This window comes from Phoenix dactylifera, unplaced genomic scaffold, assembly GCF_009389715.1.
Source record: "Phoenix dactylifera cultivar Barhee BC4 unplaced genomic scaffold, palm_55x_up_171113_PBpolish2nd_filt_p 000769F, whole genome shotgun sequence".
Classification (NCBI taxonomy): domain Eukaryota; kingdom Viridiplantae; phylum Streptophyta; class Magnoliopsida; order Arecales; family Arecaceae; genus Phoenix; species Phoenix dactylifera.
This window is the reverse complement of record NW_024068140.1, coordinates 46269-58551: the sequence shown is the minus strand read 5'-3', so window position 1 is coordinate 58551 and position 12283 is coordinate 46269. Positions and strand designations below refer to the sequence as shown.

At 38.9% G+C, this 12283-nt stretch overlaps 1 protein-coding gene across 1 annotated transcript; it reads left to right on the top strand.

Annotated features, from left to right (window-relative positions):
• The first annotated feature begins 774 nt into the window (after nucleotides 1-774).
• Nucleotides 775-6100, top strand: LOC120107115 (tubulin beta-1 chain). Its single transcript, XM_039120282.1, has 4 exons — nucleotides 775-910; nucleotides 1895-2294; nucleotides 3038-3307; nucleotides 5078-6100. Exons 2-4 carry the CDS (start codon nucleotides 1901-1903, stop codon nucleotides 5758-5760), a joined length of 1347 nt encoding a protein of 448 aa, XP_038976210.1. The 5' UTR covers nucleotides 775-910; nucleotides 1895-1900; the 3' UTR covers nucleotides 5761-6100.
• The last annotated feature ends 6183 nt before the right edge of the window (nucleotides 6101-12283 follow it).

The following is a 12283-nucleotide window of genomic DNA, read 5'->3' as shown; positions in this document are numbered from 1 at the left end:
AGGTAAACCCTGCCGCGCAATGCGGGTTATATTCTAGTGAGTATGATTGCATGGAGATCTGACCTAAGGAACTCTTTTAATTGTCACAATGCATGCTCACTACACCTTATGCACGGCATGGGTGGTCAAGCCAAGCACGCGTAATTAGTCACGAATCCGAAACCCACACGATCCTACCAAGACTACAACTCCAAGACTTCAATAATACAAGTACCCTTATATGTAAACATGTAGGATTACTAAATATAAATTTAAATATTTAAACATTTTAAAAGCAAAAACTAATATTTTTTTAACAATTGATCTTAAATTTTAATGATAATTATCATATGATCTGTAGGTTCCAAACAATCTTTCCCAAACATTTATGATCATCAAATTGGATAAACTCAATCCATCTTCTCATCTGCATTTCAAATCAGATAGTATTTGGAGTAAAAATTGGATAGAGTTGTTATTTTTCCTATGCTTGTTCAGCATTATTCCAGGCCGTTTGATCATAAATGCAACTGCTTCAGACAACCACTAAACTGTGCAAAGAATAACCGCCTGAAATTTACCGTCAAACCGACGAGGGTAGTTTAGTCATTTTGATTTCCAACGAGGGGCAGTTTCGTCATAAAGTATTCTAATTTTTCAAACCCAAAGCAACGGCTCTCGTTCTGAGAAACCGTCACCGACAACCGTCCGATATCTAAATCCGACGGATCGTAAATCCCGATTAGAAAAGGAGGGAAAAAGATCCAGCCGTCCGATCCCCTTCCCATCCCCGCTCCACCACTTATAAAATCCTCCCGGGCCTTTTTTCTTCCCCATTGCTCTTCTTCCATCGGGCCCTTCGTCTCGCGGTCGATCCTCTCCGGAGCCTCCAGATCTCGCTTCTCTCCGCCATAGTCTCCCATTCTCGTCGGTAAATCTCCTGTTTTGCAGTTAATTTCCACACAGTCTTTGATCTCAATGTTGATCAGCTGAAGATTTTATAATCCGCATAGAATTTCTCTTTGTTTGTTGAGAGAGTTTACGCTTATGTTAGTGTACTTTTCGATTTGATCTTTAGGAAGCTATGTACTTGATTTTTCTTCCAATTTTCATTGATTTGGGAAAATTTCGCGTTGGATCAGTGCCTTGATTCTCTTATTTTGTCTGTGTAATAGCTGACAGAGGTTTTTCTCTCAAAATTCTTCCTCATTGTGCTGCAGTTCTCGATCTCATCTTTAGGAAGTTATGGATTTTAGTTTATTTTGAGTTTTATAGTGACTTTGGGGGAATACATTCTGATCAGTGTTCTGATTTCTTGATTTGATCTGTAAAATAGTCGGCAGATATTTTTTCTCTGAAAACTTTTCTTCGTTGTGCCGCAGCCCTTGACCTGATCTTTGGCAAGCTATATATTTTAATTTTTTTCTTAATTTTGAACTGATTCTGGAGAAATTCTCGCTGATCAGCGTTTTGATTCTCTGATTTGGTCTGCAGAATTGTCGGCAACGGTTTTCGTGTGAAAATTTTGCCTCATTGTACTGCTGTCTTCGATCTGATCTGTGACAAGCTGTACATTTTAGTTTTCTTTAAAGTTTTGAAGACATTTTAGTAAAGTTCACTTTGATCAGTGTTTTAATTTCTTGATTGATCTGCCAAATAGTCGGCAGAGGTTTTCCCTACAAAATATTTCCTTTATTGTGCTCCAATCCTCCATCTGATCCGTAGGGAGCTGTAGATCTGAGTTCTCTTCTAATTTTGAAACGATTTTTGGGGAGATTTAGTTCAGTCGGTGTACTCATTTCTCGCTTTGATCTATAGTTGGCTGTAGATCTGGGTTTCTTTTAGTTTCTTTTGATTTTCTTGTAAAATCGGCGCTGTTCTGGGTCTAATTTTCTTTTCTTGGCTTCGATTTCAGGTCAAAATGAGAGAAATCCTTCACGTCCAGGGCGGCCAGTGCGGAAACCAGATCGGTTCCAAGTTCTGGGAAGTGGTGTGCGATGAGCACGGGATCGATCCCACGGGGAGGTACACAGGGAACTCCGATCTCCAACTTGAGCGCGTCAATGTCTACTACAACGAGGCCTCCTGCGGGAGGTTCGTCCCCAGGGCGGTGCTCATGGATCTGGAGCCCGGCACCATGGATAGCGTCCGCACGGGCCCGTACGGCCAGATTTTCCGCCCGGATAACTTCGTCTTCGGCCAGTCCGGCGCTGGAAATAACTGGGCCAAGGGGCACTACACTGAGGGTGCCGAGCTCATTGACTCGGTTCTTGATGTGGTGAGAAAGGAGGCTGAGAACTGCGACTGCCTCCAAGGTATATCAGTGCTTCTTTGCTGGCAGTTTTCAGTATGATCTTTTGATCCAGTCTATACAGTAATGAGAGAATTTTTCTTTTACTTCGTTTTGATTTCTTCTTCAGATCAGTTTGTCCTGAGTGGACGTTTTATAAGATCTTTGTCAGTTTAGGACCACAATATTTCTTGTTCTTATTTATCAGTTTATAACACGGATCTTGGATTGCCGAAACATACCCTGATCTAAGCTCCATAATGTTGTACCAGGATTTAAATTTCTGGTAAATTTTTGATTTTATCTGCATCATTATGTTAAATATGAAGCTTTTTATTTTTAATATTTTTCATGTTTCATGGGAGTATTTGATTAGTGATTCATGATGGTTCTTTAGTTGATTTCACTGTGGGTCTTTTTTATGTTTTCAGTTCAACCGGATCTTATGTAGGAGTTTTCTTAGGGTCTGTTATTTATTTGAATTATATCACTAGGACTACAGTTTTATTCAATTCTTAGGTTTGATTTATGAGTAGTAATAGTGGTTTAGTAATTGCTTGATGATCTTTTAGGCCTTCCTTGTTCCTGAGAATTGTTGGGTTTTCTTTTCCTTGATAGCTAAAATTTACAAAAAGAAAAGCAGTGGCTTTTGTTTGTAGAACTCATATCACACATTTTACTTTTCTTGCAATGATCTTGTCTGTTTTGCACTTCTGTTGTTTAAATCTAGATTCTGTATCTTCTTAATTATATGACATTTCATTGCAGGGTTTCAAGTTTGTCACTCACTTGGAGGAGGAACTGGATCTGGAATGGGAACACTTCTGATATCAAAGATCAGGGAGGAGTACCCTGATCGGATGATGCTCACGTTCTCTGTTTTCCCATCTCCGAAGGTTTCTGACACAGTGGTTGAACCCTATAATGCTACCCTTTCTGTCCACCAGTTGGTGGAGAATGCAGATGAATGCATGGTCCTAGACAATGAGGCTCTCTATGATATCTGCTTCCGCACTCTGAAGCTGACCACTCCTAGCTGTAAGTTAATAATGTGTGCTTTGTTCTGCTTGGAAAAACCCATGTTTTCCGCTTGGTATGTTTTTATGCTATAAGGATATCCTATGCTTGGATTTGGATAACTCATGCAGGTTCTGTCTGATAGGGTCATTATTTATGAATTTCTCTAGTTGATTCTGCCAGATTCAGTTATGTTATCTTTTTATTCTTTAACAATCTGGCTTGTTCATTTTTAGAGGCATCGATCAAAGTTTATGAAAGTCTGGAAGTCAGTCAGATTTACTGCTGGGTAAATTTTAGTTCTATTGATTCTTTAGTAATGGTATCTCAAGGCAAATAAGATTTTAGTTCTATTGATTTTAGTAAGGTCATTTCAGTATTAAAACAAGATTTATTAATTTTTAAGGTTGCAGGTAGGTTAAAGTGCAAAATCTGGCCCAACCTGACCAACCCTATAACCCAATCCAACCTGATAATGACAATGCTCCCCTAAACCTTAGTTGATCAGTCTTTTGGAATTTTTGGCTTGCGTTTGGTTGAATTGCTTTGTGTTTTAATAGGAACTTGATCATAATTACACTATAATTTTGTGCAATACTGATTTTTTTCTGTCCCCAGGCCTGACTAGTGTGTAGGTCAATGAGAGCGGATAATTAGATACAGGGGTGTGGAAACTGAATTCCTGGTACAAAAGAAAAACTTCTGAGATGCCAATATAATTGCTCATTACAGTATCAGAAGACTGATCTGTAATATTTTGCTAGAAAACAAAAATTATTACCCATCTTTACACATACGAGAAATCACTCACTGACGGACAAGAGGTGTCGACAACGTGAGCTTTACTGCCGGGCTTTCGGCCTTCTTGATCCAACTGCATTACTCTTTGAGACTACTGCTTGTGCTTGGCTCAGGATATCCGCATAGGTCAAAGGAAACGAGGAGGCAAGCTCCTCAATCTTTCGCATATCTTGCTCATCCGACATAGTATGAATCACCGAACCTGCACTCAAGAAGAGTAGTGCTTTGAAAAACGCGTGATTCATTAAGTGAAAGACACTAACCGAATAGTTAGAGATGCCGCAAGCAAAGCTCATATAGCCTAATTGACTGCAAGTTGAATAAGTTATGATCTTCAGTGCTACCCAATAACATATAATTATATATTATCTGTCCCAGAATGTCTTTAAGCTATGCTGCCTATTTGAGGAACATCATTGTCTTCTAAGTATCAGATTCATTTGAATATGAATTCTATCGCGACATTTATACTACGATAGGGGGCACATTGCTGCACAATAGGTGTAAAAAAAATGGTTTCTAGATTAAAGAGATCTGAGTTGATCTGTTTGCTTTGCCAGATTAAAGTTATGCATGCACTCCATAATTTAGCAGTTGTTTAAGGCCATTTGCTTTGCCAGCACAAGTTCTTTTTGTTTCTATAAGATTTTGTTATATTTCAAGTTATTATAAGATTTACAAACTTTAGTATCCTCCTCTCACTGGATATTCATTGTTCTCGTTTTATTCCACTTAAACACATGCCTTTTATTCCACTTCAGCACATGCCTTCTAGTTCATTCTTTTTCAAAATTAGAAATGTGTTTCGTATCCGAAGCATGTCTTTTAATATGTTCTCTGCTTGATGATTGATATTAGTTCTGAAATCCACTTTCATTTCTTTGAAGATGTACGATTCTGCTTCATGTAGATTTGTATAGATCACTGGCATCTGGTATAGTGTTGCTTTCCCTGACATACATGTGCATAAATTTTGTTCACTCTCATCAGTTGGAGACTTGAACCACCTCATCTCTGCGACCATGAGTGGGGTCACATGCTGCCTTCGGTTCCCCGGGCAATTGAACTCTGACCTCCGGAAGCTGGCTGTGAACCTGATTCCCTTCCCCCGCCTCCACTTCTTTATGGTTGGCTTTGCCCCCTTGACCTCTCGTGGGTCACAGCAATACCGGGCCCTGACAGTCCCTGAGCTGACCCAGCAGATGTGGGATGCCAAGAACATGATGTGCGCTGCTGATCCTCGGCACGGCCGCTACCTCACTGCATCTGCCATGTTCCGTGGAAAAATGAGCACCAAAGAAGTTGATGAGCAGATGATCAATGTCCAGAACAAGAATTCTTCCTACTTTGTGGAGTGGATCCCCAATAACGTCAAGTCCAGTGTTTGCGACATTCCACCAAGGGGTCTCTCTATGGCCTCCACCTTCATCGGTAACTCAACCTCAATCCAAGAGATGTTCAGGAGGGTAAGCGAGCAGTTCACAGCCATGTTCAGGAGGAAGGCCTTCTTGCACTGGTATACAGGGGAGGGTATGGATGAGATGGAATTCACCGAGGCTGAGAGCAACATGAACGACCTTGTGTCGGAGTATCAGCAGTATCAAGATGCTACTGCTGATGAGGAAGGTGACTATGAGGACGAGGAAGAAGAGGAGGTGCCCCAGGACATGTAAGGGCAAGATGAACCGAAGTGATGCTATGCTGGTTTGTTGTGATTGTGGCAGTATTATGTTGCAAGGTAGCAGGTATAGCTTGTGCTAGCTCCCCGCACATTCTCATGCTCCAGGATATGTAAGGTCCTCCTTTTACGTGATCATCCTCCGTTCTGAGTTGTTATTTGTGCTTCTTCGTGAGCCAACCTACCCTACTAAGTTGTTTCTAGCAGGTTGCATGTTGATTGATATGTTATGAGATTATTGCCATCTGCATGCTATTATTCTGTGGTTCAGCAAGGTCTCTCCTTAACTTCATTCTTGTGAAAATCAGTGATCAACAGCATGCTTTTCCTTCTTATGTCTCCGGCAGTGCTGCTTTTGTCGGTCTCGGTTGCGGCATTGTCAATTGTCGTGCTTGGACTTATAGTTGAAATAATAAATTTTATTGAGTACGGGCTTTTGTTGGTAAAGAGGAATCAAATGATTCAAATGGAGTTTTTAGTAATGTATCAATAAGATAGACCTATGCTACGAATTGGTTCATGCCATAAGTAAACATGGACACTCAAAAGATCTGTTGGGCAGATGGATTCACATCTCTTGCAACTTGCACAGCTTTCGGTTCTTGGTGCGGAAGCAATTTGCTTATCATTACATCTGTCTCAAAGTATCATTTTAATACATTTATTGGGCAGGTTCATACACATTGAGTATATCCTATACATGCTGCAGCCCAATGCCCAAAACTCTTGGAATGGAGCCTGGGTAAGAAGGTGGGCTGGCCTGGCCCATTTAAAGCGCTAAATCTTGCTAACACAGAGAGGTAACCATGGGTTCAGGTGTGTGGGCGGCGTACACATACCACAATCGTCCATTTCGAAGCTGCGATGTGCGCAAAAAGGGACCCACTTATACGACTTATATCCTCAATACGGTGAAGGTGGAATAAAAGAATCTATTTAGATATGAATATAAATTTGAATATCTGATTAATATCTTATCTATGAAAAAAGTGGGGTGCAGATAGAAAAATATACCTTTTATTTGATAGTTGTAAGATTTAACTATTTAATTTATATTTATATCTATATTTTTAATATTTAATTTGTACCTATATTTGTACAGTAAATATAGGTATGTTTTGTATTTTTATCCAACTTTCATATCTGCATATAAATTTGTTAAAGAGAGAAAGATATAGCTAATACTGGTATTTTATCTATATTTGACGTACTTTCAGTTCTAATTTTAATGTTCCCGTCCACTCATCGAGAAGTCGACCAAATGTCTCTTTCGAATCATTCTTTTCCTTCTCCTTCATCTCCCTTTTCTACTTTACTCTTTCTCAACCCCTGCCATTTGTAGGAAGAGAATAGGGAGAGAAACCAATCATACACTCACAGGTCAAATCTGCCCTCTTGTTGGAAAGCCTTTCAGGTACCACGTCGAGATCTCCTCGATTGTTTTCAGAGAATATGGTGGAATGGGAATACGGAAGTAAATAAGATAACCCAATCGTAAGCTCGAGATGGTTGATGTAAGGCTACAAGAGCACGATAGAGGGAAAGTGCGAGGAAATCTGATGTGATCTCAGATCTATTTGACTGATCTTAAGAGTAGATGTCTAAAACACTTTTCCAGATAAATTTTCTTTTTTTTTTTTTGTGGGTATTGAACCGAACACCTTGATCCAATAATAAAAACACTATATTTCTCCCACTTCTCCCCATATCCAATGTGTCATGAACATTCCCCGACACAGCGTTTGAGTGACTTGTTCTCAATTTTGAGTGAACTCAACCATCTCCTTAATGAACTCAATGGCCAAACCCAGTTTATTCCAGGACCTCAAAAAACTATACTTAGATAAAAGAAAGTTGCCTGCCCCTTCGTTATAGCCCGTGTTTTCATATCACAACAGCGTGTGGCACCTTCAAAATTCCCCTACAAAATGCTGAGAGCCGGCCAATCTAAAGGATGGGAACGCCAACACAAAGCACTATGGGGATCGGAGTCATGGCTACTTACCTCATAGAGCTCATTGAATGTACAATCATACCAGCACTAACGCATTGGATCCTATTAGAACTCCGCAGTTTAGTAGGTTTTGATGAGAGTAGTACTGGATGACCTACTTGGAAGTCCTCGTATTGCACCCTCATTGAAGTACCCCGATGTTGATAATTCCCAACTCTCCTTGCTTTTCGCATCTTACATATTTGTCCTCAGTTAGCTTATCTATATATTATGTTGCCGGCCAACATCAATAACCCTCTAGAAAAATATCTGCTTGTTAGCGCCAATCCATTGACATCAAATACAAAAGAAAAACAAAAAAAAATAAAAAGAAGAAGAAAGGATGTACATAATATAAAGTAACTAAAACCAATTGTGCAAAGACCAAGCTTCCTCGGTATGATAAGAACCGCCTTTGCTGACCAGTAAAACATTCCAGTTGCACTAAGCCATTGTTGTTAGAGATGGAGATATTGTTCTTTGCAATTCATCAGTTTTGCATTCTGTTTTCTGACTAGGGGATACGGGTTGTATCTTTCACGTGAAAAAATGATTCACCTTCTTTCGCAACGTCTCGGATTCTAAGGAAGACTCATAAAACACTTGGATCCAGATTTAGTAAATGTGTACACTGGATGCAATTTTGATCCAACCTGACCATATAACTCTAAGGTTTACAACTATTAAATTTATTATCTTACCTAATGTACTTCAAAATTGTATCATGAATGGACAATAGTGTCTTTCTTAGAGTGTAGATTTAATCTAAACTGAATAAGTGTGAGGTAGAATACAATATTTAGATGGGAAGAATCTGGTAGAAAGATTAGAATTGAATCCTTAACGAGCATGGATCTGGAACTTTGTCTGCCCTGATAGGACCCTTGTTTAAAAGCCTTATTAGTGACCTTCTGAGAGCCAAGCAATCTCTATTTTTTTCATTTTCTTAGGCAATATAGTAAAAACATGTTACCACCTTTGGACCTTCCTCAAGGGCAAGCTTTTAGGAGAGAGGTACCAACCATCTGATCAATTTTCTAATTTCAAACAGTAGTGGACTAATGCTACCTGACCCAAACATGGTCTTAAAATGTTTTATTTGAAATGGAGATCTATCATAAATCTTGACATTAAACTCTACCACCAAACTCTTAAGTTATATCCGGCCCACATCTGAAAGGAGCGGACTTGGCATAGACCTAGGATGTTCTGGGTCCGGTTTCAACTTGTCAATGCTGGGTCCAAGTCCTGAGTTCAAGCTGGACTTAGATAAGAGGTTCAGGACGTAGCATGGCCTAAACCATTTATATAGCTCAAGTTTTACTGTCATAAAGTATTATTAGCTGAAGAGTTAATAGATGAACATCAACTTTTGCCTCTCGAGCAGTTTTGATGCCTTAAAGCTTAAGCATAGTATATGTCATGTAACCTTCAATTGGGCTGGCATGGTTCTCGAACAATTGGATCCAATTAAATCGAACTTGACCGGTCAAGTTGAAAACCTAAGTCGAGCACCTCAATTTATATCCGGCCAAAACCTGTCCTGAATAGACCCAAAATGTTGCAAATTTGCCAACTGATAGACCATAACTGAATCTAGGTTTTAGCACTAAAGCTAGTTTTGGGTTGGATTTTTCGGGCCAAGAGAACATTTTAAGCTTAGTAGTAGAAATAGCATGCAGTTATCTTAATTTAACTTTCTCCTCTCCAGTCAAGATTGATATGAGATGCCTTGGAAGTTTCAGGGTATGCTGATGCCTGCTAACGTAGTATGGAGCCCAGAGATGTGGCATTGAACGGAGGGAGGCTTGCGAAGAAAAGAATCAATGAAGAGCACAACTTGCTGGATCTTTTTAAAGGTTCTTAGTTAAGCGTTCAATGTACGCAACCACCTCCCATTCCTTAATAAAATAAGTAATTCAAAAGGGAAAAAAAAAAATCAACCATGATCTAACTTTTTTTGTGTCGTTTTCGCCTTGCAATTGTAAACGCTGAGTTTGAATTGGATCACCAAGCTTTATGCTCAGAACCTGATGCTAAATTAAAAGCTTTTCACTTGTATGTGATTTCACCTAAATCCAATGCACCATGACATTACTTGGCCTGCACCCTTGCATTTGATTTTCTACATACTTTAATGCTACAAATATCAAAAACGCCTCTCAAACTTGAGATTTGGTCATTGCTTACCTATCACAAGAGGTCATTGCTCACCTATCATTCAAAGCGACTGCTTTTATTCTTTCATGGTCATACCAAATGTACATATGTAAGCTAGAATTTTAAAGGTAGGATCAACCAAAACATGGTTGCCACTTGCCACAAGAAGTCATCCACCAAGGCCAATCTCAATTTTTAAACAAATCAACAACGAAAATCAAATATCAGGGTATCTTGCTAGTTCATTAAAGGTTCGAAGGAAAAGCAGATGTTGATCGCCAAAGCTCGACACCTCCGGCAGATTAGAGATTAATAATATCTCTAGGAAAAATATATGGAGAAAATGGTGCTACCAAGAGTAGATGATAGATGATAGCTTGACATGTTTCTCAAAAACAACAAGTAGGTGGCACGCATACCTACCCTTCATGTAAGAAAACAAACACAAGTAGATCTCTCCAAATACTCAAATCTCCAAATTGCAAACTCCACCAACCACGAGATTTTCATGGCTGATGACTCGACAAGAGAAATGAGGAAAAATCTTTAAAAAAAAAGACACAATCCACCGAGCAAGCTTGTGAGCCATTGGAAAAGCATAAAGAAGGAATAGGTGGAGGTGGTCTGAGCCGACCAGCGGCACCGTCCAGGCTCCACTCGTATTGTGGGGTCCTGCCGACCTCCCGACTTTGGATGGCTGCGTCAGCTCTTGGATTTGAAACAGCTTTGCGGGCGATAGCTTTCCCAGGCTTCCAATCAATCAAACCTTTTGGCTTGGACTCTCAGGAGAAGTCGTTGTTCATAGTGACATCTAGCAGATCGATGGTCCAATCATCCAGCGGTTCAAAACATTCAATGCATCTGAGAGGATGTGGACTACTCTCTGCAGTGGGAAGGACATGTCTTTCAAGTTTCAATCATAACCCTCCATGATTGACATGGTAATTATAATTTAATGAGACCTACTGTATTTAATATCTCATCCCATCACCATGGTTGTGCTAGTTTATCAAAGGTTTTAATTCGAAAACCTGCCCTCTATCATCCAACCCAGAATTGGAGGAGATCCAAACATTGTATGAGAAGCCTTCAGTGAATTTGATTTATCATGTTAACCACAAATATATTTTATTATTTATATAATTTATGAATTTTTTTAGGCATCCATACGGGTATATGTTTAGCCTTATATGAGCTATGCACTGGATAGATCTTAGGTGCTGTGCTTGTATAGGATTAAGAAATTCAAATAATATCTTTTGGGTTGTTATTGATAGTATCAGAATAAACCTAACTCATGATATATGTAGACTGGGAGATACTGTAAGACGGGCCTATTGAGGTTGATAATAATTTGTTCGTAGTGTTTGTTATTGGATTTGATTAGATTCGGATTCTTAGCTTAGCAAGAATGCCAAGATTTAAATAGAGAGTATATAAGGATCCGTGCAAGCATGTGCTTGGTCCTGCTTCGGTTATACATTAGATAGATCTTAGATATTTACACAGAGATAGAAAATTTAAATAATATTTTTTTGCTATTTTTTTTTAATATAGTTCAAGATTGTGACACCTCCCACTCTTATATTTTTATTTTTTTGGCTTTCTACAGCTTTTTCTTTTACTAGTACTTGCCTTTACTTGTCTCGCATGCAAGGCATTTAGAATTGAAATGAAGAAGTAATGATGAAGATGGGGATGGAAGTCTTCCTAGTGCAATTTAAAGAAATGCTATATGGTCCCAACCTATTATTAAGAATTGTTCATCAACTTTTGGTGGGAAAAGGGTATTATGATGCAGCTCATGGTATTAGTTTGGTTTGCATGGAGAGTTCAGATGTCAAGTTACGTACCAATCTCTTACCATATGATCAACCAACACTATAGAAAAAAAATCTTTAATCATAGATTTGAGTATCATAGCATTTTTTGAATAGAAAAGTCTTCCCACTAAAATCTGACACCCTTGGTTGTGCCAACTCTGTGAATCGCACAAATACTTGGTCCACCATGTGTTGCTATCAGAATGAGAGAAATTTTGGGAAAAAGTAAATCAGAGGATGATAAAATGAATGTCATGCATGAGAAGAAAATTTATGAGCATGTCATTTGATTAAAGATTTTTGATTATTTAAATAGATTGATGATTATTTTGCTCTTTCTTAATACAACATATTTGTCATCTTAATAGTGGAAACCAAGAGGATGACTTTATTTAAAAAAGAGAAGGGTTATGACAATAGCAGCCCTATGACCTCTATGGGGTCAATTTATTGACCTTAACTTTATGCCATATTTTTCAACCTAATTCAATAAATTTGCCTTATCATATACTAAGGTCTTGTTTGGGGGAGCTGTTAGTAGT

Bases quoted from the DNA above. Each gene is read 5' to 3' on its own strand.
- LOC120107115 (XM_039120282.1), top strand. From the start codon at position 1,901: ATGAGAGAAATCCTTCACGTCCAGGGCGGCCAGTGCGGAAACCAGATC. The intron at 2,295-3,037 runs GTATATCAGTGC...ATTTCATTGCAG, and splicing joins GAACTGCGACTGCCTCCAAG to GGTTTCAAGTTTGTCACTCA. The intron at 3,308-5,077 runs GTAAGTTAATAA...CACTCTCATCAG, and splicing joins GAAGCTGACCACTCCTAGCT to TTGGAGACTTGAACCACCTC.